General features: G+C 35.2%; 1 protein-coding gene across 3 annotated transcripts in view; it reads left to right on the top strand.

Annotated features, from left to right (window-relative positions):
- LOC128242920 (uncharacterized) overlaps positions 1–25920 on the top strand; it is a 44412-nt gene extending 18492 nt beyond the window's left edge. For 2 of the 3 annotated variants that reach the window (XM_052960353.1, XM_052960354.1), the window contains exons 9-26: positions 405–630; positions 1446–1658; positions 2852–3046; positions 3730–3911; positions 4178–4391; positions 4678–4800; positions 5498–5617; positions 5874–6062; positions 7607–7765; positions 8714–8914; positions 9183–9361; positions 12787–12946; positions 17978–18220; positions 20778–20901; positions 21116–21349; positions 21889–22023; positions 22621–23601; positions 23843–25920. In XM_052960353.1, coding sequence (XP_052816313.1) covers positions 405–630; positions 1446–1658; positions 2852–3046; positions 3730–3911; positions 4178–4391; positions 4678–4800; positions 5498–5617; positions 5874–6062; positions 7607–7765; positions 8714–8914; positions 9183–9361; positions 12787–12946; positions 17978–18220; positions 20778–20901; positions 21116–21349; positions 21889–22023; positions 22621–23601; positions 23843–23871 — 3907 coding nt within the window. In that variant the 3' untranslated portion in view covers positions 23872–25920. The remainder of the gene's footprint in view (positions 1–404; positions 631–1445; positions 1659–2851; positions 3047–3729; positions 3912–4177; positions 4392–4677; positions 4801–5497; positions 5618–5873; positions 6063–7606; positions 7766–8713; positions 8915–9182; positions 9362–12786; positions 12947–17977; positions 18221–20777; positions 20902–21115; positions 21350–21888; positions 22024–22620; positions 23602–23842) is intronic. The other variant, XM_052960355.1, reaches the window with a different exon arrangement.
- The last annotated feature ends 300 nt before the right edge of the window (positions 25921–26220 follow it).

The raw sequence follows: 26220 nt of genomic DNA, 5'->3' as shown, positions 1-26220 counted from the left end.
AAACAGTGTCTAAAAAGCTTTGAGTATTTAACATGGAAGAAATTCTATGAGTATCAATCATGCATATTAATCATGTGTAAGTAACCCATTGGGTGGGTTCACAGCATGTCATTGACTTAAAATTAAAGAATCAAAGAGCCCCTTCACCATACTTGATGTGAAAAGAATTGTAAAATTTACTAGGACAAATTAATGAAAATTACTGGGTACTTGACCTCAGGAAAGGACATTTGATTACAAATGTTGATGTCCATTCAGGATCCCTGGGAATTCTAGTTTAATAGTGTCGAACCCTGTTCATCAAATAATATATGAAATGTTTTAAGATAATATGGCAGATGAACTGATATGTCAGTTATACAACTTTACACTGTTGCTATTATGATGCCATGAAATGTATACAGGCAAGAGCTTGCTGACGTTGAGAAGAGACTGACGTTCCCGAAGACGGTGATAGCTGTGGTTGGGAACACTGGGGCGGGAAAGTCCAGTCTGATGAACGCAGTTCTTGACCACCGCAGTGTCCTGCCCACCTCGGGCATGCGGGCGTGTACAGCTGTCGTGGTAGAGGTTGTCCAGAATACAACTAGCAACAGTTTCGAGGCAGACATTGAGTTCCTGCAAAGAAAGGTAGTTGCACGATTGTTTTTGTTTATTTGTTAATCTTTCTGACTAATGTGTACGATATTTCTTGCTTGTGGCAAGACCCATTGAAATTTATATTAGGAATAATCTAGATTTAAAAATTGATATCAAATTTTAAGTCTCGGCTTACAAGAATACCTGATGTGTTTCATTTTCATCCATTTTGAGTTAATTCAACAAAGAAACATAGTTGGCACCCTCATTTTACATTTTTGTTAACAAGACACAAGTACTTACAAATGTTGACTGACATTTTTTTTGTTTTAATGATTTATAACAATAAAATATATATAATTGACAAAAAACATTGTGGTAATGGCAAAGTTTGATTCTATGATGTAATGATGCATATGTTCTGTAGTTAGCTGCGCTACAAGCTGGGCTGTTTCAGATTACACAAATTTTTATTTGTAAAGTTGGCTTGAATGTCTAAGGTCTAAATCTCAAAAACAATATATTGACTCCAAGCTCATTTTCAACAAATGATATCTAATGTGGACCTTTGATTGGCAGACAGAAAGATCATAAGATTGTTACCTTCTATACTTAAGCATCAGGTCCTCAGGCAGAGTGTATATTGAGGATATGATTTTAACCAGATTCTTTGTTAATACATCTTTTTGTTCGCCAATATAAATCTGTATAATAAGGAATATTTAATATCTCGTAAAAATTGCTGGGTTGGTAGACTGTAAATAAATTTTGTTGGTTTTCTTTGTTGAAAATACATAACTTACTATGTTACTATGTTTACTTCTGTTTCTAAGTCCACTAAATCTGACGGTAAAAATGTGTTTTAGGAATGGTTCGATGAGCTACAGATTCTGCTGAAAGATCTCACAGGGCTAGACGGCAAAATCAAGAAGAATGTGCCTGACCCAGCGTCAGATGCGTACGTCTCCTACTGCAAGGTGAAGGCTGTTTATGGAAGGATTGACTCCTTTGAGATCCTGTCCAGAATCATCACGGTGACCAACTGGCTTGGCAGGGTCAGGGTGATCAAGGCAAATAATGTGAGTTATAAAGAGTGTGTGATGAAAATACAAAACTGTTTACTATAATATCCAGTTAACCTTTAATGATTGGCAGTTTCATGCACTTACTATACCTCTTATACTAGTAACTTCATAGCTACAGATAACTTTTTTACTTCAAGTGTATTTTACACCCTTATGCAATCTAGTAAAGTGTATGGTACACCCTTGGGTCATTCATTAAAGTGTAATGGAGATTTCTTAAGTGAATTGGTATGTTAAAATACAAATATGAATGACTTATTATTTTTAATGAACTTTTATATCACATATATAAGAACTTACACAAATTTCAATGTTAAATTCACAAGTCCTGATTAATTTAAACATCTTTACTAATTTGCTTTCTTGGCTTATAACCTTCTGTAAATCTCTTGGTTCGTCTCTTCTTTTTTGCGTGCCATGGCTGATCGGCTCTTTTGGTGTCAAATGTTTCAAGTGTTACTCCGACAACCATTCCTTTTCAGTTTTTTCATGCAACTTATCACCAACATGCTTCTTCTTTTTACTTGAATTTGCAACACAAATATAACAGTGTCATAAATAACATCATGTATTATTGCTTTAACAAAAGATGAAGTGGATTCAGTAGTTTCTCTGGTAACAAAGTTTAATAGCGTATTTTTCTGGGGGAAAAGGAGCTTTTTTAGCTGGAAAACAGCCTCGAGCAGACATGTTTACTGGAGACTTGATTTACACAGAATATAATTGATTAAATAAAACGCTATGCATTGGTTACGTCCCCTAACAAACATTGCGTAGGATAGTGAAACAATTTTAACAAACCAGTTTAACATTTAGGCAAAACACCTAGTGTAAAAACGGACAAAAGTTTTAAGCAAAGCGGCTATCGTAAAAACGGTCAAAAATACTCAGAAGAATGTTACGACCTAATCTTTTATTTTAATCGTACTGGTACGAACAGCTCTTTGAATTTATGTTGTAATGGCTGAATTTTAAAGTGTATTTACATCCATTACGACCCTTATCTGTAGCTCCGTAACTTGTAAACATTCTTGCTCATTATATAGTTCAAATTCACATTAGCACCACTGTCTCTTTTAATTGTTTATTGCCAAATGTATGACAATGCCAATCCACTCACATTCCTGTATATTCATAATTTACATTTTATGATTGTATCCATATATTCTATCACTTCTAAATTTCAGCCTGAAGCATTTCGCCGCCAAGTTGAGAAGTACATAGAGACTCAGGACCCCGGTGCTGGAGGTCAATATTGGCCGATAGTGAAGCATGTACGACTACGAATGCCCAAGTGTGATGTGTGCAGTAGTGGGGCCGCGCTGGTTGATCTGCCGGGGGTGAGGGACTCGAACGCTGCCAGGGATAAGATTGCAAGAGAGGTTAGGGAATCCATGATACTAATTCTTTTAGATAAACAGTGTATACACAATGTGCAAACAACACAGACCACACATTTTAACTCAACTTGACATCATCAATAAATTTTGGGGCTACCGCTTTTGAATGGTTGAGGAATAGGAGTTCATTTGGTGATTTAACTATTAAATGGATATATCCGACCTCATGTTTTCCCAACATTGTTTAATGATTGCAATATTTAATATTAGGTAGTCATCGAAATTAGACTTTTGGATGAACAAGCCCGAATTCTAATACTTTTGCTTGGCATCAAATTTTTGAACAAGCCCTGCTATATAAAATTCAGAATTTGAGCAAGCCCGAAAGACATTTTACCAGTGCGGGGCTTGCGGGCCTGTTCTAATTTGACCACTGATTAGGTATAAGGCCAATCAAAGTCTGCAAGCAAGCTTTTGCTTAGAACATGATAGCGCGAATTGCAGACATTTGAAAGTTAAATTGTATTTTTATCCTGCAGTGCTCTATCCAGCTAGACCTAAATAGTAGGTTGGGGCACCTTGCAGCCCTTTTCCAGCACCCTGCTGCCTTTTTCTTACACCTTACTTCTTCATTTTTTAGTGTCACAATCCCGTTATATTATGACATTAAACCTTTAGAAAGCATTAAAAAATATTCAACCAAAATAATGTAAGGTCTTCTACAGTACCTGAAGAACTGCACGGCAGTTTGGGTTGTGTCCAGTATCCACAGAGCAATCGATGACAAGACGGCCAAAGACTTGCTTGGGGAGAATTTCAGGCGTCAGTTGCTTATGGATGGACAGTACGGGAGTATCGCCTTCATATGCACCAAGACTGATGTCATCACGCCCTCAGAAATCATAAGGTAGAATTTTCAATTTTGATTGGTTGTTATTGCGACATAAACAGTAATAACTTGCATGTATATCAAAGAATTTAATAATCGAAATTACAAAGTAGATTATTCATTTTTTTATAAATAAAGACAAATGCAATATTTATCAATAAAGCTCAAAGTATGACTGGCTTTCTTGTATAAAATTACTTAAAATTAAGTTTTGGATTAAGAATAAATAAACATGTGAGATGTCATCTGCAGGATCTTAATCGCTTATTAATCAATATTTCAAGGTCACTGAAGCTTGAAGAGAAAACTAAAGAATATGAAGATAAAGTCGAAACCATGGAGGCAGAAAAGGTTGACCTTGACCTTAAGATTGCTAACGGCAACAATGAGGTGCGGGGACTGAAAAAGAGTATTGCGGCACTGACCACTGAGGCCAAGGAACTTAGGCTCAATCTGGCTGAGATTGGCTCCCTGCTTGAACCAGCAGAAGAAGAACAGGTACAGTTATGTAACTTGTTTGTGTGTATCATTATGAACTGCCATGATATTTGATAAATCTGTGTGATTGAATGGGATATAATGATGTTATATTTTAAAGCAGATGCTTTTGATCATAGTTATATTTAAAAGTTCTGTGAGAGCAATCTTGCATGTACATTTGTACTGGTAGTGGGGAATGTAATTGTGCCTACTGGAGTATTAAAAGAAATTTAGAGCAAGGAGGCGCTGGATGGGGACATCAGGTTTATAACCAAGCTACATGTAGATGACATAAATGTTTTAGACTGAGGAGCATGAGGCCCTACAGGAGTATGAGGAAGAGTTGAAAAGCAAGGAGGCCCTGATAGGGGAACACAAGGCTCGGATGGAGGAACTGCTTGACCAGAAACAGGAGGCCAGTCAGAAGGTAAAATAAAATAAAGAATATTTGTGAATACTTTTATTAGACATTTTAATCTTTTAAAACGATCACATTACTTTAAAATGATCACATTACTTAATTGTTTTTATCATCAATCCTGTAAAATGAGCCCTTATAAAATTCCATAGATATTCATTACGTGCTTTGTTTGTATTGATATGGATTAAAGCAAACTACAGCCTTTAATAGAATGTGACAATTTAGTCTTAAAGGGCCTGAAACTAGTTTGACTGATGTTGATATGTTAACTGTAGTTTACATTCATAGCAAGTTTTTCACAAAGAGCCATATAGAAGTTGTCAGGGTCTTTAAAGGTTTTTTTCTAAATATGAAATGATATGAAGTAACTTAAGCTGTTATAATTTGTTGTTGTTGACAGATTAGTTTAGCTTGGCGTGAAAAGGGAACCTATTTTTTTCTGAGCGCAGGGGTTATGGGAATTTTCGCTATGGATACAATTACCCATTCAAATACTTTCCTTTACAGAATTATATCTAAATCGAAATGCATGTGGTAACAGGTACATATTGCTATTAGACGTAACATATTAAAAGTCTTGTTGATGCATACATACACAAAAGCAGGCCACTTTAAAGCAGTAATGCAATGGGGGAAAAAATTTAATTCCTTCAGCAAATACAAGAACTGTAGGATTATGATTTAAAACTGGTTTCCCATCCAGATATTGTCCCTGGATAAGACACTAAACATCGAGAGGAAGATGATAGCCGCCATCTGTGCTCTGGCCAGGAACGACTACTCTCGCTCACAAATCAAACGTGACTTCAAGGCAGGATTACGAGTAGGTTGAATGTGTTGTCTTATTTTTTTATTTTGACTTTTTAATGTCAATTAAATGCTTGAGAAGGATGTACCAATATGTAACATTATGTTAGAAATTATATCTCAACTCAATTTAGGAAAAACATTTTGAAATTGCAATTGAATTTGAAACCAAATCATAGAGTGAATGCCAAAATCAATGAAATTAGGCCCCCAGAAACACAGGTTTTTTTTTTTTTGCCTTATATGTTGACCTTCTTACACATCCATTCCAGGAGATGAAGCGTCGTGCGGGGATGTTGGTCACCGACGACCCAGAGGAGGAGGAGGATCTGTATGATGATGACAGCGGTGACGATGATGATGACATTGGCAGCACTGCTGACAACCTACGGGTGTTCTGCTGCAGCTCCACTGAGTATCAGAAGATGAGAAACCTGCTCAAGGACGATGGGCCTCCACAGGTTGGCACTTTTATCTCATATTTTCTGGTTCAGGATCATTCACTTTCATCTAATAAAGACTTGCAGGATCATGAACTTAATATAATATTTCCTGACTTGCATGATTGTACAATTTCATCTAATATTTCCTGACTTGCATGATTGTACAATTTCATCTAATATTTCCTGACTTGCATGATTGTACAATTTCATCTAATATTTCCTGACTTGCAGGATTGTACAATTTCATCTAATATTTCCTGACTTGCAGGATTGTACAATTTCATCTAATATTTCCTGACATGCATGATTGTACAATTTCATGTAATATTTCCTGACTTGCATGATCGTACAATTTCATGTAATATTTCCTGACTTGCATGATCGTACAATTTCATCTAATATTTCCTGACTTGCATGATCGTACAATTTCATGTAATATTTCCTGACTTGCAGGATCGTACAATTTCATGTAATATTTCCTGACTTGCAGGATCGTACAGTTTCATCTAATATTTCCTGACTTGCAGGATCGTACAGTTTCATCTAATATTTCCTGACTTGCAGGATCGTACAATTTCATCTAATATTTCCTGACTTGCAGGATCGTACAATTTCATCTAATATTTCCTGACTTGCAGGATCGTACAGTTTCATCTAATATTTCCTGACTTGCATGATCGTACAGTTTCATCTAATATTTCCTGACTTGCATGATCGTACAGTTTCATCTAATATTTCCTGACTTGCATGATCGTACAATTTCATCTAATATTTCCTGACTTGCAGGATCGTACAATTTCATCTAATATTTCCTGACTTGCATGATCGTACAATTTCATCTAATATTTCCTGACTTGCATGATCATACAGTTTCATCTAATATTTCCTGACTTGCATGATCGTACAGTTTCATCTAATATTTCCTGACTTGCATGATCGTACAGTTTCATCTAATATTTCCTGACTTGCATGATCGTACAGTTTCATCTAATATTTCCTGACTTGCATGATCGTACAGTTTCATCTAATATTTCCTGACTTGCATGATCGTACAGTTTCATCTAATATTTCCTGACTTGCATGATCGTACAATTTCATCTAATATTTCCTGACTAGCATGATCGTACAGTTTCATCTAATATTTCCTGACTTGCAGGATCGTACAGTTTCATCTGATATTTCCTGACTTGCAGGATCGTACAGTTTCATCTGATATTTCCTGACTTGCATGATCGTACAGTTTCATCTTATATTTCCTGACTTGCATGATCGTACAATTTCATCTAATATTTCCTGACTTGCATGATCGTACAGTTTCATCTAATATTTCCTGACTTGCATGATCGTACAATTTCATCTAATATTTCCTGACTTGCATGATCGTACAGTTTCATCTAATATTTCCTGACTTGCATGATCGTACAGTTTCATCTAATATTTCCTGACTTGCAGGATCGTACAGTTTCATCTAATATTTCCTGACTTGCAGGATCGTACAGTTTCATCTAATATTTCCTGACTTGCAGGATCGTACAGTTTCATCTAATATTCCTGACTTGCAGGTGTTCAGTGACTTGACGGACACCCAGATCCCAGCCCTGCGAAACTACGTACATGAGATGACGAGCATACGGCAGCGTCAATCTGTGGATAGACTCATACACAACCTCGGCAGGGTCGTGTTTGACATGCATATCTACACCTCAGAGGGGGAAAATACAGTAAGGCATTCTCATGTTTGGTATGCGGAGGACAGGCTTATGTATGAAATGCAAACTAAACCTCTTTCAGTTTTAAAGGTTTTACTATATGCAGAAATAAGAATTATTAAAAATGTAATGCTCTGTGCGGTTTTGAATAACCTGACATTTTGTGTGCAAGTCCCACCTTCCTTCAGGTCCAGGTCACACTTTGAGATTTATCATAATAAGATGCTGCATATATGTACATAGAGAATAGTTGGTCTTGTCATGCATGGGGATATTTTGAATTAACATGGAACAGATGTTCGGAACATAAAGACAACATGTTAGGTGCAAGATGCAGGTCATTATATCATGTGTTGCATGCATTTCCCTGGTTCTTAACCTCTTAGTTCATCGCTCAACCACTGCCTTGAATCAACAATCATTCGTCTGCATATATGCTCAAAGGTTATGTTAGCTTTACCTGAGTGTAGTAGGGCTGTAACGAGTACCTGAGTAATCGCGAGTCATAGCAAAATATTCGACACAAATACATGCCAGTGCTGAGATCGCTGGATCACGATTCAAGTGCAAAATTTGATAAAAGAATAAAACAAAATGATTTAATTCAATTCCAGCAAATATTGTGGCTGTTTGAAAAAAATATACAATGCATTGTTTATCCGAAATGTCCAAAATACGTTACACGGAAGTTAATTCATACAGAGCTAGCATTCAATTCAGTGTGCGGTGTTCGAATGGAGAATGCTTCTTGTCAAGGTTTTAAGGGAATATAATGTTTTGAAAAGAACACAAATACAGAAATAAGAAATAATAATTCAAAGGGTATTAAAGAAATTATAAAGAGAAGATCTACACTAATAAAATAAAACGCGAAACTTATGTACAGCTATCATGTATTTTTGTCTGCAATTCAAAGTCAACATGGCATCCCCGTCAACAAATTATTGTCTTTTTCACCAGTGTGCAAGAGGTGGGCAAGATGCCAGGTATGCCATAGAGAATGAGCTGAAGAGGCTTGACACCAACCTGGGTCCCGTTTTACAGAAGTTGTCTGCCGACATAGACGGGATATTTGACGGCAGTGTGAGACCAAAGATGGAGGAGGGAGCGTCCACTGCCTCTGCGGAGGCTAACAATACATGTGCCAAGTGGGGCGCGCCAGTATGTACCAACTTCTTGACCAAGTTTAACAAAACTAATATTTATATACATCTTAAATAGCAGTTGTTTCTTTCTGACAGTAAAAAACAAACAAACCAAAAAACACAATTTTTGCAGATAAATCATTTGAGAATGTGTTGGGGGGGGGGGGGGGGAAACAATCTCTTAAAGTTTTAATTTTTTGCAGTGAAGGTCACATTGAACAAAAAGCAGACAATGAAGATATTTCTGTTAAACAAAAGCGTGACATTAATATTTTGTTTTTCAGTTCATCCGAGATAAAACAAAGGACAGGCGTGAAGGAGGTCTTCATTTTATGACTTACAAAGCCACCACCCGTCGGAATGGAGTGTATACCTCACCCACATTTGGACCAGTTGATTTCAATGAGGACCTTGCTGAACCTATGTATCGGAGCATGACCATTGTCTGGGACAGGGCATTCAGGTTGGTGTAAACTTTATTTTTCTGATGGGGTTGTAACTCGCTATGTCAAACTCTATTATTTCAATGTTCTGGTTAAGTCCAACTTTTTTCGATTTCTTTTGGTTTAGTTATTCACTTTTTGTATTTCGGTTATATCGAATATTCATTTTCTCAAAGTATTTCCTGAGGTCCCAAAGACTTTGACATAGTGAACCAGGGCTTTTTCTTTAGTACCCACGGGTCCGACTATCAGACCAATCCCTAAAGCAAAATATATGATATTTTTCCCAATTGTCAGGTTGTTTTTTGTTTTTTTTTATGAAAATCTTTACCTGTACTGTTCAACATTCTTATAAATAATGTGTTGCAAACTATTGGGGATAATTGATTTCAGAAATCACTTATTTTCATCACATTTAGACATCAGTGTGAAATGTAACTGTCATGATTTATTGCAATAGATACCGGTATTTACACCGCAATGATTGATATTTCAGCCGTTTCAGGTCTTTTGAAACGGAAAGAAACTAATATTTAATAATTTCCTGATTCGCAGGAGACTGAAAAACTTGTTCTTTTAGCTTTAAAATTTCTAAATTCGCAACACAAATATTCCCAAAATGTCTAGGGTCTTTTTCCCAAAATGGGCATAAAAAGCCCTGTGAATTTTGACTGTATAGCTTACTGGCAAGTGTCTTTGTAACTTCTTACTGATTAAAGAATGAGTACATTATGTATTGCTTATAATTATGTTTATAATTTGTATGATTATTAATAGCATAGAATTAATTTTAGTACACATTTTTTCAGCTGGGGCTACCGATTTTCCACAGAAACTAGCCCGACCGGGCTACCGTTTTTTCCTAATGTGATTTAAAAAAAACACATACCAATTAAACGCGTAACACATCGTATTTTTTATACGCAAAACTTTATTATTCAGGAATGCGTCCTTCAAGGCGACTGGAGCGACTAAATCGCCTTGACAACGGCGAAGTCGGATTTGCCGAAATTTACGATGAACAAAAAGCTAATTGCTCTGCGATTCAGGGCTCAAGCCATGTGCTGAATGTTTGTTTATTTAATCAATGAATATAAACACATGTCAAAATTAATTAACGCCTGAAGTGACAAGTTATTATCGATCAGTTTCTAACCAGTAAGTGTGTCTATTTATAGCAGCAGTCAAACTCGATGATGTCAATAACTCCGCCCATATGTAAATTAACGGATAACATCGGCAGTTTCGACAACTTCGATAACTATGCAAATCAACAATGCTAAAATAACAATATCAACATTGATATTGTATTTATTTGGTTTAAATATATTTTATTTATTTGCTAAAATAAAAAGAAAGATTTTTAAGCTTTTAATGCAAACAGAAAAAAAAACATTCTACAAACATCGTCTTAAATGCGCAGAAAACAGGTGCCTGTTTACTTCCTGACAAATTTAATCAAAGTGAAAGGAAAACTGTCGGATATAGTTAAATCGTTGTCAGTGTACAGTACAGTAAGGTTCTATTTTATACCTTTGAATTGCTTTGCCATTTATTTTAAAGAACAATTATAGGAATATTGGCAATATAAACATCGATAAATTTTTGTTGTTTCTTCCGAAACTTGAAAGTGAAACCGAAAGTTGAAAAGAGAAAAATGTCATTGCACAATCGCTGGTGGGTATTGGTTTTGACAAGGATGCATTGGATAACGGAACTGAAAGTACATGCATAATTCTTTCCATATAATAAATGATATGTTCAGAAAATAAGTTTTCTCTTTTTATCACCATTTTGAAAACTTTATTAGTTACTGAACTTTTGATGACAACACTAATATATGTTTGACTATAATTTATTATTGAAGCATTGTTTAGATTGGGGAACATTTATTGAAACTGTATGAGCGTGCTGGATTAGATGATCAGAATCGTTGTGGAATCGTATTTAAACTTCCAAAAATTATTATGAACAAGTGATACTTATAAATATTATTTAAGTTTTGGCTAGTGAAATTGGTTTTGGGCTAGTAAAATTTCCTATTTGGAATCAAATCCGAATTTCGTACACTGCTATACTACTCGCCCCACCGTCGGCGTCTGGTTAAAGTTTTAGGGCAGGTTGGGATTTTCACTTATTTATAAGTCCAATACCCTACATTCTATTGACTTACTACTTCACACAGTTGTTCAGGGTCATCACATGATGAGGTTAGATAACTCCATATTATTCTTTACACAGATTATGGCCCCTGATTGACTATGGAACTTAGGTTAAATGTTTAGGGCAAGTTGGAATATTTATTAATAACTTCTATATCCTTTGTTCAATTGACTTAATACTTCACACAATTGTTCAGGACCATCACACAATGAGGTTACATAACTCCATATTATCCTAAATACAAGTTATGGCCCCTGATTGACTTAGGTTAAAGTTTTAGGGCAGGTTAAAGTTTTAGGGATTTTCACTTAAAACTCCAATACCATTCATTCAATTGACTTAATACTTCCACAGATGTTCAGAGCCATCACATAATGAGGTTAGATAACTCCATATTATCTTTTATACAAATTATGGCCCCTGATTGACTATGGAACTTAGGTTAAAGTTTTAGGGCAGGTTGGGATATTATTTAATAACTTCTATACCCTTCATTCAATTGACTTAATACTTCACACAATTGGTCAGGACCATCACCCAATGAGGTTATATAACTCCATATCCTTAATACAAGTTATGGCCCCTGATTGACTTAGGTTAAAGTTTTAGGCAAGTAAAATTTAAGGGTAAGTTGGAATTTTAATAAAAAAAACTTCTATACCGTTCATTAAATGCACTTAATAAAATTCAAAAGTATTTGCGACCAACTTACAACAAGAAACATAACTCTGTTTTAAGCCTAAATACAAATTATGGCCCTTGATTTTTTTTACTTTTTTATTTGTTTTTAAATTTCCTTTGAAAGGCATATTTGTATATTCTTAACCACATTTTCATAATGGGAAATCAAGTTATTTGAATGACTTGCGTCATTGTTTGGGCGGGCTGGTGGGAGAGCAGCATCAAATTCACCTTATGTATCGAATAATTTTAGTTAGGTTTGACATAAAGAGACCAAACTTGGTATTATTACATCGTTATTGTATTCTAAGTCAAAACGGCGTAGTCTAGCGCGCTGTCTTACGACGGCTCTTGTTTATTATGCAATCGTTGATCCTTATTTTGTGTTGAATTTTGTTCTATTCTATGCTTGAAAATAAATAAGAAAAAACAACATCTTAATGATGATGATTAATGATTTGATTGTTAAGTCAATACTCACTTGTTAAATGAATAAAATCAGATTGTTAAATAACTTAATGTGATCAGACCGTAGTTTGATTTAAGCAACTTTATTAGCTGTTATACATTTTGTTACATGTGTATGTATGCAATTATCCAGTGGGATGCTGTGGCGGGTGATGGAGGGACTGAAGACTGACCTCATGGCCCTTATACAGGACTTCACTGATGGACTACAGAGGCAGCTTGAGTTACTTGGGATTGCTGCCATCCGGACTGACCGCCTCGCTAAGCAGGTCATGGGCTCTGCGCAGAATAAGGTAGGCTACCATTTAGTTTGTCTCTCCATGCTTATTTAACATAAGGATAAGTTGTATTGAGATATGAACTGCCTCTGCCTGGTGTCTCTAATCTTTCCTTTTTCTCCGAGTGATATACTGTTGGTTTGATGTCAGAAGGTCAGATTCAAGAACAGAGCACAAATTCAAATGTTCCTTGCTTTCTCGTTCCAAAATCCAAACAATACCAATAAGAAGGCTCTTTATGTAAATTTTTCTTTTCGCATCAGTCTGTTTAGATAAAAAATGTTAACTGTTAGGCCTAGTTTAAGGAATGTTTGGCATGATAATCCCCTGCTGTGCGACTCCTGACAAATTCATTCGAACTTGCATGTTTAGTTTCTACTATTTTTTAGCTCACCTGAGCACGAAGTGCTCAAGGTGAGCTATTGTGATCGCCCTGTGTCCGTCGTCGTAGTCGTCCAACATCAATAATTTGACTGTTAACACTCTAGAGGTCATAATTTTGGCACAATCTTAATGAAACTTGATCAGAATGTTACCCTCAATAAAATCTAGAACGAGTTCGATATTGGGTCATCTGGGGTTAAAAACTAGGTCACAGGTCAAATTAAAGGAAAAGCTTGTTAACACTATAGAGGTCTCGTTTAAGAATGTATGTTCATGAAACTTACTTGGGTCATGTGCGGTCAAAAACTAGGTCACCAGGTCAAATAATAGGAAAAGCATGTTAACACTCTAGAGGCCACATTTATGACCATATGTTCATGGAACTTGATCAGAATGTTATTCTTGATGATCTTCAGGTAGAGTTTGAAACTGGGTAATTAAAGGTCAAAAACCAGGCCACTAGGTCAAATCATAGAAAAAATTTGAAAACACTGTAGAGGTTACATTCTCTCTTTGATCACCATGAAACTATGTCAGAATGTTTGTGTTTGTGAAGTCTATGTCAAGTTTGAAACTGGGTATCCTGAGTTCAAAAAAAAGGTCATGAAGTCAAATCATAGAAAACATTATTAAAACACCTAGTTGATGCCATATTTTCTACTTGATCTATATAAAACCTGGTCAGAATGTACTTATTACAGCAAGGTCAGGTTTGCAGGGTTCCCCCTGGGTTCTAAAAAGTTGTCGCCACTATTTCGCGGGGAATTAAGGGGGCCGCGATAGGCCCCCTTACTGGTCCAGGGCAGCGCCCTTGTGGGGGCCAAGGGGGCGAAGCGCCCTGAAGCTCATGGGGTTTAAGCATTTTAAGAGCCTTAAATTGCATTTAATTAGCACATTGTCGTGCAGATCATAACATTTTGTTGTACATGAAGCACAAGATATTAATAGCAAATTGTTATTCTGTTGACAAAATTCATTGTATATGGACTAGTATATAAATAAATAAATATTGCAAAAAATGTGACATAAACATCAATATGTTGATTTCAGTCTAATGCCTGCATACAATAAAAGAATACATTTGTGAAATTATGAGATAAATTTAGAATAAATGGAAACTCAAAGAAATATACATTGTCAAACTAGGGCCATAACTTTCCTAATAGAAATTTGTCTACCTACTCTTTACTCCAGCCAACATATTAGAAGCCTTATCAAATGGGGTTTAATCCTATTTATTTGATTTCTGTTAATCTTTTTGACACTTTTTGAACTCTTAGAATGCTGCATTTATAGCAATTACAAATTGCGACAAAACCGAAAGCAAGTCTATTTTTAGCGCGTAAACGTCATTACGAAATTTGCATATCAAGTGACTTTCCGACAACATAAAATTCTACGATTTGCATATTTAAAACTAACACGATAATTACGCAACAACAAGGCTGTTGAGCTAAATATTAAACATAACAGTTAAAGGATGTCATTGTTTATCCGTGAAAGCAATAAAATTCTGCAATAATTAGCGAGGTGTTGACTGGGCCGTGACTGCTTGCTTTAATGATCGGATTAATTTTTGTTGTCGCACCAGCAGATGCGCTTGATTTATGACAGTGACAGAATCGATTATCATGCAGGCCGCATGGTCACCACTTACGTCATTTTAAGAAAATATTTTAGAAAAAAATCGTTGTCGCCATAAATTCGCCAAATTTGAAAAGTTGTCGCCACTTTTGCGATTTTGTCGCAAATGGCGACAATGGTGATCGCCAGCGGGAACCCTGGGTTTGCAACTGGGTCATCCATGATATTAAAAAAATCATATGTGATATTAAAAAAAAACTTGGTCACTAGGAAGGATCTAAGTAATATATTTTTAGCTCGACTATTCGAAGAATAGGTGGGCTATACTACTCGCCCCAGCGTTAAAGTTAAAGTTTTAGGGCAAGTTGGAATTTTCACTTATAAGTCCAATACCCTACATTTAATTGACTTAATACTTCAAGCAGTTGTTCAGTGCCATCACATGATGAGGTTAGATAACTCCATATTATTCTTTACACAGATTATGGCCCCTGATTGACTATGGAACTTAGGTTAAAGTTTTAGGGCAAGTTGGAATATTTATTAATAACTTCTACATCCTTTGTTCAATTGACTTAATACTTCACACAGTTGTTCAGGACCATCACACAATGAGGTTACATAACTCCATATTATCCTAAATACAAGTTATGGCCCCTGATTGACTTAGGTTAAAGTTTTAGGGCAGGTTAAAGTTTTAGGGTAAGTTGGGGTTTTCACTTAAAACTCTAATACCATTCATTCAATTGACTTAATACTTCACACAGATGTTCAGAGCCATCATATAATGAGGTTAGATAACTCCATATGATCTTTTATACAAATTATGGCCCCTGATTGACTATGGAACAAGGGTTAAAGTTTTAGGGCAGGTTGGAATATTATTTAATAACTTCTATACCCTTCATTCAATTGACTTAATACTTCACACAATTGTTCAGGACCATCACCCAATGAGGTTACATAACTCCATATCCTTAATACAAGTTATGGCCCCTGATTGACTTAGGTTAAAGTTTTAGGCAAGTAAAAGTTAAGGGCAAGTTGGAATTTTAATAAAAAAAACTTCTATACCGTTCATTAAATGCACTTAATAAAATTCAAAAGTATTTGTGACCAACTTACAACAAGAAACATAACTCTGTTTTAAGCCTAAATACAAAGTATGGCCCTTGAATTTTTTTTTTATTTTTTTTTATTTTCTTTGAAAGGTATATTTGTATATTCTTAACCACATTTTCATAATGGGAAATCAAGTTATTTGAATGACTTGTGTCATTGTTTGGGCGGGCTGGTGGGAGGGCAGCATCAACGTCACCTTATGTATCGAATAATTTTAGTTAGGTTTGACATAAAGAGACCAAACTTGGTATTAATACATCGTTATTGTATTGTAAGTCAAAGCAGCGTAGTCTAGCGCGCTGTCTTACGACGGCTCTTGTTTAATTCCAGCAGGTATAAATGTTTTGTTTCCATACCTCATGATAATCTTTGGAAGTGAATGAGATGTGAAACCCAAATCTTTAGTCCTGTTTGGCACCATATAGGTTACACACCACCATTGTTATTCCCTATATAATTCAATGTAAAATTATAATTTTTAGACAACATTTAAAGGCATTTCGAGCGAATGCAGGCTATGATAACCACATATATTCTTAAAGTACAAGCTTTAAATTACCTTTTAAGCCAGTAAAAAAGGGGGGTCAAGTTATTCCTAAGAAAAATCACTCCACTTGAAAAACAAACTCTAAAAATTGCACCGTCCGCCATGACAGATCTTCCAAAATGACCTTTCAACTATAGGGCAGCGGTTTATGCTTTAATCTCTACTCTAAATGATAAATCAAGCAAGAATAGATACTTAAGGTAGAAAAGTTTCAGGAATAATGATAGTTTTGATTTACAGTGTATTGAGCATGTGAAAACATGTCTATCAATTGATCATAACAACTTTTTTCTTTTTTTTTTGAGAATTTTCCACACAACGGAAGTACATATGACGTAATGGTGACGTCATTCCTATAACCTGATTTGGTATGCGGTTAAGCCCATATAACCAATTCACCATCTTATTTTAGCTTATATGATCTAAAGTAGCTGAAATGAAGATGATCCTTTAACAAGGTCCGCACAGGATAGGAAAAGTCCTGGAAAACTCCTTGAATTCGGCATCAGTCCAGGAAAACTCCTTGAAAATGACATTGTCAGAAATATCCTTGAAATGTCCTGAAATAATAAAAATTTCCCATGAAAATTTATAATTCTCCTTGAAATTGGTCGGACAAACACTGTCTATTTAAAATAATCATGAATATTTACATTGCTGACCATCGGAAGTCAAATTTCATCGACGAAATAGACGCCGTAAAAAGTGCCGTGATTTGCCTGTTTTAAACCCGTTTTTTAACACTGCCTTTATAGTGCCGCGCGCAGAATAGCATGTTTCCGGTTGTGTACTTCCGATAATCCGATAAAAATGTCTTCGCGAGGAAAATGTGTGTTTAGAAGTGAATGGGAGGCGAATGAAAACTGTAGACGATGGCTTCGTCCATTTAAGGCCGACAAAACAAAAGCGCTTTGTATTGTTTGCGATAAACTGTTTGACATATCAAATATGGGAGAAGCTGCACTGAAATCGCATGCGAAGGGAGATAAGCATGTAAATAACATGTCCAGGGATCAAAATAACAATGTTTCATCAAAGATCACTGCAAAGGAGAAACAAGAACAGCTGCAAGAGCTTGATAAGCAGCTTGCAGCTCTTAAACAATGTTAGGCAGGGTAAGTAACCAACACTAGCACCTTTAAATCGAACACGGTATACACTCCTGGAAAAAATATTTTAAGTCCTGGAAAAGTCCTGGAATTTGATGATGACAAGTCTGTATGAACCATGTTTAAAATTGTGGTCTAAGGCTGATAATTCTAACACTTGAATTTTATCAGGTGAGCAATACAGGGCCTTCAGGGCCCTCTTGTTTTTATGAATTTTTCAGTAGCTTAAGTTACTCAAAGCAGAGGGAAATTTTCGCCTTTACATTTATGTTCTGTTTACCACCCCTGTATTTTTTTTAGCTGACCGAGATGGTTAGTTACCTGAAGGACATTGTCACCACTCGGCAGCGGGACATTTCCCGCATTGTGACGCCACACATCCAGACAAAGATGCTTGACGAGTATGGGCAGTGTGCAGCTGAGTCTGGGAGCGGGATGTTTGTCCGTATGAAGACGTACATGGCCCAGGGTATCGACAACAAGCGAGCCTCCATGTTTGATGAGGCCACACATATGCTCATGGAACAGCTGATGGATCTGCAGGTAAACATTGTGGATGTTACTGTCTACTGTGATAGCGTTGGTCTTGTCGGTGTCTGAGTCATTGTGTATAAAATTTAACCTTGGCTGTTATTCTAAAACAATTCCAGATTTTCAGATGAAACTTGGTATTCACGGTGCCAATGATAATACGCTCATGTATTTAAACCAAACTACCATTGATTAGAAGTCCATTGGACTGTTAACATGATAAAGTTTAAGGAGTCCTCCAAAATATGCAGGTTGACATATTAACTTTGACAGAGTACGTATGCCGCATGAATTCTTGTTTCCAAAATTATTCAGACTGCCATTCATAATTGTTTCGTTAATATTTTTTTCCTTGGTTGTTTCCTTCTTCATCTGATTTAATAAAAAAAAAATGCAGGAAGAGGCTGGAAACCACTGCTGGCATAATTCCACAGTGCTTGTTGCTTCATATTAAGAGATTGTGTACATTGTTTGCATTACTTTTTAACTTTCAGTTTTACTTTTAAATTTTTACTTGGTAACGTAAAGCGATCAACAGTTCTACAGTGGCTGAATTGCATTTACTGGTGGCTGCATTTTACACCTGAGCTAATACAAATTGGTATTCTAACGAACCTATCCATGGTGCCTTTAAAAAAAGAATTTAACAGATATAAATTTGGAAAATGAAGGCGTCAGACTTCTGTTTTTAGCTCCACTATTCGAAGAATAGGTGGGCTATACTACTCGCCCCAGTGTCGGTGTCCGGTGAAAGTTTTAGGGCAAGTTGGGATTTTCACTTAGGCCTAAAAAAAAAATTGTTTGGTTAGGGTTACATCCTTAAAAAAAATAGGTAGGGTAGGTAGGCTTTTTTTTTTTTATTTTTTTTTTTTTATTAGGTTTTATTTAAGAATATAATTTTCATCATTGGAGAATGGTTTTAAAGCTATATTCTGTACAAGCATTTAAGGTTTAAACTTAATATTAAAAAGCAATTAAAAAAAAAAAACGAAATTTTTTTTTTTTTTTTTTTTTTTTTTTAGTATTTCATTTTTTTTTTCAAACTGACTATAAAAACGGTAGGGTCGGCGCCTATTCCGTAGGTAGGGTCGGGTAACCCGAACCAAATGTATTTTTTTTTTAGGCCTTAAAAGTCCAATACCCTACATTCAATTGAGTTAATACTTCATGCAGTTGTTCAGGGCCATTTCATGATGAGGTTAGATAACTCCATATTATCCTTTACACAGATTATGGCCCCTGATTCACTATGGAACTTAGGTTAAAGTTTTAGGGCAAGTTGGAATATTTATTAATAACTTCTGTATCCTTGGTTCAATGGACTTAATACTTCACACAGTTGTTCAAGACCATAACACAACGAGGTTACATAACTCCATATTATCCTAAATACAAGTTATGGCCCCTGATTGACTTAGGTTAAAGTTTTAGGGCAGGTTAACGTTTTAGGGCAAGTTGGGGTTTTCACTTAAAACTCTAATACCATTCATTCAATTGACTTAATACTTCACACAGATGTTTAGAGCCATCACCTAATGAGGTTAGATAACTCCATATTATCTTTTATACAATTTATGGCCCCTGATTGACTATGGAACTTGGGTTAAAGTTTTAGGGCAGGTTGGGATATTGTTTGATAACTTCTATACACTTCATTCAATTGACTTAATACTTCACACAATTGTTCAGGACCATCACCCAATGAGGTTACATAACTCCATATCCTTAATACAAGTTATGGCCCCTGATTGACTTAGGTTAAAGTTTTAGGCAAGTAAAAGTTAAGGGCAAGTTGGGATTTTAATAAAAAAACTTCTATACCGTTCATTAAATGCACTAAATAATATTCAAAATTATTTACAACCATCTACAACAAGAAACATAACTCCATTTTAAGCCTAAATGCAAATTATGGCCCTTGAAATTTAAAAAAAAAAAATTAAATTTCCTTTGAAAGGCATATTTGTATATATTCTTAATCATATTTTCATAATGGGAAATCAAGTTATTTGAATGACTTGTGTCATTGTTTGGGCGGGCTGGTGGGAGGGCAGCATCAAAGTCACCTTATGTATCGAATAATTTTAGTTAGGTTTGACATAAAGAGACCAAATTTGGTATTATTACATCTTTATTGTATTCTTAGTCAAAGCGGCGTAGTTGAGCGCGATGTCTTACGACTGCTCTAGTATTATTTCTACTAGTCTGACAGCATTTTGGGGAGACTGCCAGGTTCTTGTTAGGTTTAAACTCTGTTACAGTATAGCAAGGTCTGACCTAGATTATTGAGGATTTATGTCCCTTGTTTAAAAGAAAAACAAGTTTTTGTGTTTATTTCATAGTGCTTGTTAAATATAAAATAATGTACAAGAATATTTCACCATCCCTGATCAAGTCTGTGACCAAAAATGGCCTTACTTACTAGGCCCAGTTGTTTGTTCTCATTTATTTTTACAGTGTGACTTTAATTGACATAAGAGTTCGTTACACAGTGCAACATTATTCATCAAACCGTATGATTTTTTTTTTTCATTTATATTATATTAAAAATATAATACTCTTGTTCCAGACGGAGCTAGTTCAGTATGTGAAGGGTGTGGTAGCCAGTCTCATTACAGACTTGAGGCGGGCTTTCGAGCCCCTTTGGGAGGATCCTTCTAACTCCTATGTTGTGCGACAAGCATTTGCAAAAGGTGAGAAAATTCAGCATTTTAGACATGAAGAAACACAAATTATCAGTCGGTTAGAAGTTCAGTGCAAAATACATGCATTCCATATACATGTATAGTTTGTATACACAACATAGGTTTCTTGAATTTACAACTGATCTTTGATTCACATTTTTAAAAGAAAATTAGTAATAAGTAATTCAAATTGATAGCTAGGTTTTAACATGTTCGATTTCAGCTCTTGATGAGTTCACAGACAAAATGCGAGTTATTTACCGAGAAGCTGGTATCCAGAACACAGATGAGAGGCACATAATCCCTGCCCCCACACAGAGACAACCTGGTGGTGCTGCCCAGGGGTCCGGCAGTGTTACCTGTGTGGCTGGCGTAACAGGGGATTTCACAGTTACTAGGCAACCAGAGTGGCAGACATTCTCGAAGACCATTTACAAGAAGGAAGACACTTCTTATGGTAAAAATTTTATATATATATATATAATACCTTACATAAATGTGTCGTTTGTATGTACATATAAAGTCGATCGGTCCATATATCAGTGTATTTTTATCCAAAACCAAGTTTTATGACGTCAGCATTCCATATCATATTTTTAGCCGGTTCAGACCTCACCAAAAAATAATATGGACCGCTGACGTCATAAAAATGGTGAGTATGACATGTGATTTTCACAAATGCTAATAATTGTCGCAATTGGACATAAATTGCTTTGTTCAATGAAATACATTAATAGCACTTTCAAAATATTAAATAGTAATATAAAATGTTCAATATAATATAAGAAATATAACACACTACTGCGTGCAATATGGCATAAGGACCGGTCAGTTAGCCGACGAAGATGAAGGATCTCAGTTTACACCTCAGTCCATATACACCTTTGTTGGCTGACTGGCCGGTCCTTATAATTTCATATGGCCTCAGTGGTGTGTTATATTTCTTAAATATATATAACATAATCATTACTTCTCCAATACCATTTAACCCCACAGGTAGTCATGAGCGATATGGCGAGATGGGTGTGCGTGTGAAGACTGAGCTTGTTAGCAACAACTGTCTCAAGGAAACCATGGAAACTGTTTCCCGTGTCCACACACTCCACATTAAACAGGAGAAACAGACAGCAGGTGATTAGTCTTGAACTAGTGAAAGATTCAGTCAGTCAGTCAGTCTGGCAGACAGTCAGTCAGACAGACAGATACACAGACAGACAGACAGACAGACAGACAGATATATTTATATGGTCATGAAATGCAAATTTAAATTAAGAAATACAGTTGTAAAACAATATGTATGAATTGATAAAGCTTTGTCAATCAACATTTATTTATTGTATGTTAACGATATCACATTATTTTTTTTAAATAAAACTCTTATTTTCATTGCCATCCTTGAAATAAAGTATTGAGTGACAAAGGAAGACTTTTAAACAGTATGTTTAATTATCACAGTGGGGTTATCAAGAAAAGACATTGAATTACATAAATATATAAAAAATAACAGACTTAGATGATGAAATTCTATGTGGCTTTGACAAGAATAGAAGATAAAGTGACCAAGTTAATCATATAAGAGTTGGACTAAATTCAATGTGTATGTGTTTGTTATTTTATCGGTATTATTTCAATGATGCAGTTTAGTTTCAGAAAGTTTCTGTTTCAGTTTTGATATTTTTTAATTTTATATCTGAATACTATTGCATTTGAAATTTTCTTTCTTTTCAGACACATCAAGCACTGATGCATCTCTAATGACATTTGGACAACAGACTCTGAATGACCTTCATCAGGGTCGTCTGGAAGTCAGCCCCATGGATGTAGTTGTCAAATCTAGCCCTGCAGCCAAGTCACTCCTACATTATAAGACAGTATCTCATGCAGCAGCCACATTTTCAGGACCACCAGCAAATGTAATACCAACAATAATTCCTGATCAATTATGTAATCCAGTAAACATAGGGGACAGATTTCATGTAGACCAGAACACTGGACAAATGACTGTATTGAATCAGAATACAAACATTGTAAGTGGGCCTGGCAGTAATGCAGGCTCCGGTGTGATTAAGATTACTCAGGTGTATGGAAAAGTACCAGGTGCTATGTCAAGTATTCCTGTTGTAAATAAATCAAAACCTGGTGTAAATAGCATACAGCAACAGACCAATAGTAATCCTGGTAAACAGAAGTATGGTATCTTATACAAGCTTCCAAATGGACAACAGATAATTGTGCCCTGCAGTGTGGGCACTGGTCACACAGGTACAACTTTTGCACATACTGCCCCTTTACAAGACAAGGAAAACACAACTGCCAATGCGGGCTCACAGACATTTTGTATTAAAGGTACCAATCCTTCATTGCAGAAGTCAATAGGGAAGGAAAATCACAGCGCATACAACCAGGCTAAGGTCATCTTAGTTCCGTCTGGTAAAGCCCCATCTAGTCACATTGCCAGCCTGCAGACTTCTCGTGAACAAGTACCAAGCCTTTTCTCAACTGGGAGATCACAATCTACTAACATGTACTGTACCGAGCCTGCTCCGAGTGGAGGGAAAGGCAAGGGACCAGGGAAGGGGAAAGGGACGATGAGCAGCCTGTTGCTCTCCAAGATGACCACGCCCATACAAACTACACCAACTGTCACTGTGAAAACAGAACCACCAGACACAGGATACTCTGCAAGGCTCAAAAGAGCAAATAAGTATCGTAAGTGAATTAAGCTGAACATATTAGATGGGATAATTGAACGTTCACATAGCTTTAACAAGTTATACATGTTGAATCATTGTACAAACATATTTGAACATAGTTTGTTGGGTTGAAGTAAACAAAAAGCTACATATGGACTGTTTTAAAGACTGCTTGCTTATGTATGAGGTTGAAGATACTTGAAAAAGAAATAGAAATTACAACGCTACCATCTCATCTTTCTTTGGCCTTCTTTCAGTTTATATAGATTTGACAGAGGATGATTGAACTAGTCGCAGAAGAAAAAAGCATGATTTGTGACACAGGCATGACTGATCATTGAATGTAACAGCATTAACAATATGGCACGTGAATTATCATAAAATATATGGAATAGACACTAATAATATACGATGTAAATGTAGTATGTGTGTGATTATTGAATGCTTGTGATACTACAGACTACGGTGATATGTGGCTGCTGTGCACGAGCCAGATGGATTATGTCAGACTGTAAATGCATTGTTTGTGCCTTGTGGTCGGACAATCTATTACAATTTGAAGCATGACAAGCAATAGCAGTTTTTATAGGCAACACGGCGTTGTAGCTTGATGAGTCTGCAAACAGAATTGCCATATCCACTGTATACATGACCTGTTCAGAGTCAAATTATGCAATACATTTAAGTTTATTGTAGTGGTTTAATGTGTATATATTTGTGTTCATAATAATATGATTCCAAAATCAAGAGAATTTCATAAATTAACATTTCTTTTTTCGTGATGTTCATTTTTATATTTTTATGAATCTGTTTGCTAGTCATGTTGTGATTTTTATGAAATATATTTTTTTCCATGTATATGGAAGCAAGAAATGTTTTTCAAGTTCTTTTAAGTGAGAAGGTTTTTCTTGTGTGTAATGCCTCAGCAATACAGGGCTTTCTTTACGCATATTTTTGGACTGATATGAGGCCCTATTTCCAAGCTATGGAATACATTTTTTCCCAAAATTTTGGTTGAAACTCCTCTCCTATTTTGCCATATTTGTTTAACTTAAATGTTAAATTAGATATATTATTATAGAACTTTTAACAGAATATTGATTAGTTTTAGTTTTTGTCCATTTTAATTTCAGTATTAAACTTTTTAAAAAGTTTATAACCAGTTAAATCAGTTTTATTTTACTTAAGAATTAGTTCTGAAAACTGTTAAAAATATTTTTAACTTGTATTTCACCACAGTTTGTTTACTTTTCAAGTTTGATTTGTTGTTCATTTTGTTCTTTAAACTTCGCTTGGTTTGTGGGCTCAATTTGGTTGAGATTATTTGCTGCTTTACCACCAAATATATACACTATGTTGTATATCAAACATGTACATGTTATACCTATAGGGGTTTGTTGAAATTTGCCAGTTAAATGATTTCTCTACTTGCTAAAATTCTGGATTTAATATTCAGGCCCCAATACATACTTGAATTTGTTTACTGAAAAATGTTTTTTTGTGATAATCATAACGATAATTCCATTTTAACGTCTAAGAATTCTTTTAGAAGTAATATTACACATATTATAGAAAAACAAAATTAGTGAGCTTAGCTTAATCATGTTATAAGGGAAGAAATCGGAGCCAGGGTTTTAATAAAAAATGATTGTTATTCCATTTAAAGCACTTGTGTAAGATTTTGAGCTTGTTCATCTATAAGTCCTATTACTATCACTTATATATTTGTATGAAAATGTTTATTTTTTTAAATATTAAAATAGGCATTGCATTTTTCACAAGTGGCTTTCATAAAAAGTATCAAGTCTGTCATAAAAGACCAATTGAAAATATACAGAAATTCATTTAAATTATTTTTTTGGAAATTGAAAAAAAGATTTTTGAGACCATAATGATATTCTGCACAAATTAAGGGTAATTAATTTAAATCCATTGTATTGTTAAGATTATGCCAGTGGAAATAGATGATTTATTTATTTTGCTTTTTTAGTTTTTAGCCAATTTTCTGCACAAATCAATCACAATGCTTTTTTTTAAATATTTACTCTGGTTTAAAAAAAGGTATTTTAAATTAACATTAAATTCTGCTATTAAATTCTGGGAGGTTATAAGACGAAATTATTTTTTGAAAATAAATGTTATTTTTTACAAAATCATTGATGTCATCAGTTTTGCTTAAAAAATCCACTTTCGTAGTTAATACATGCATACAAATGTACATGTATACTGTTCAATTTCTGTTGACTTTCTCACTCACTTGTTTAATTTAGTAGCCTAGACATGTTTGTTACTATACACAAATGATTGTTTATTTTGATATAAAACATATTGATGATCTCCTGTTTTGTTCACTGCCCCTAACCTTGGATTTAACTATTACAATGTACTAGAAAAGCATAACAATAGGTAAATACTGCACATGCAAACATGGTCAAGTTTTAAACATATCTTATTCAACTGATACGAACACACTACACAATATGCACACTAACAAGTTGTATAAACCGGTACTATTGAAATAGATTGGAATGAAAGCATAGCTTTTAGAGTTGTTCTCTGTAGGAATTAAATTACTTAGTTTACCAGACAAATTGCATATGATTGACGGTTAGACGATATATATGTTTTATGCGAG

The sequence above is a fragment of the Mya arenaria genome, chromosome 8 (assembly GCF_026914265.1).
Source record: "Mya arenaria isolate MELC-2E11 chromosome 8, ASM2691426v1".
Taxonomy (NCBI): domain Eukaryota; kingdom Metazoa; phylum Mollusca; class Bivalvia; order Myida; family Myidae; genus Mya; species Mya arenaria.
This window is presented reverse-complemented; position numbering and strand designations above follow the sequence as displayed.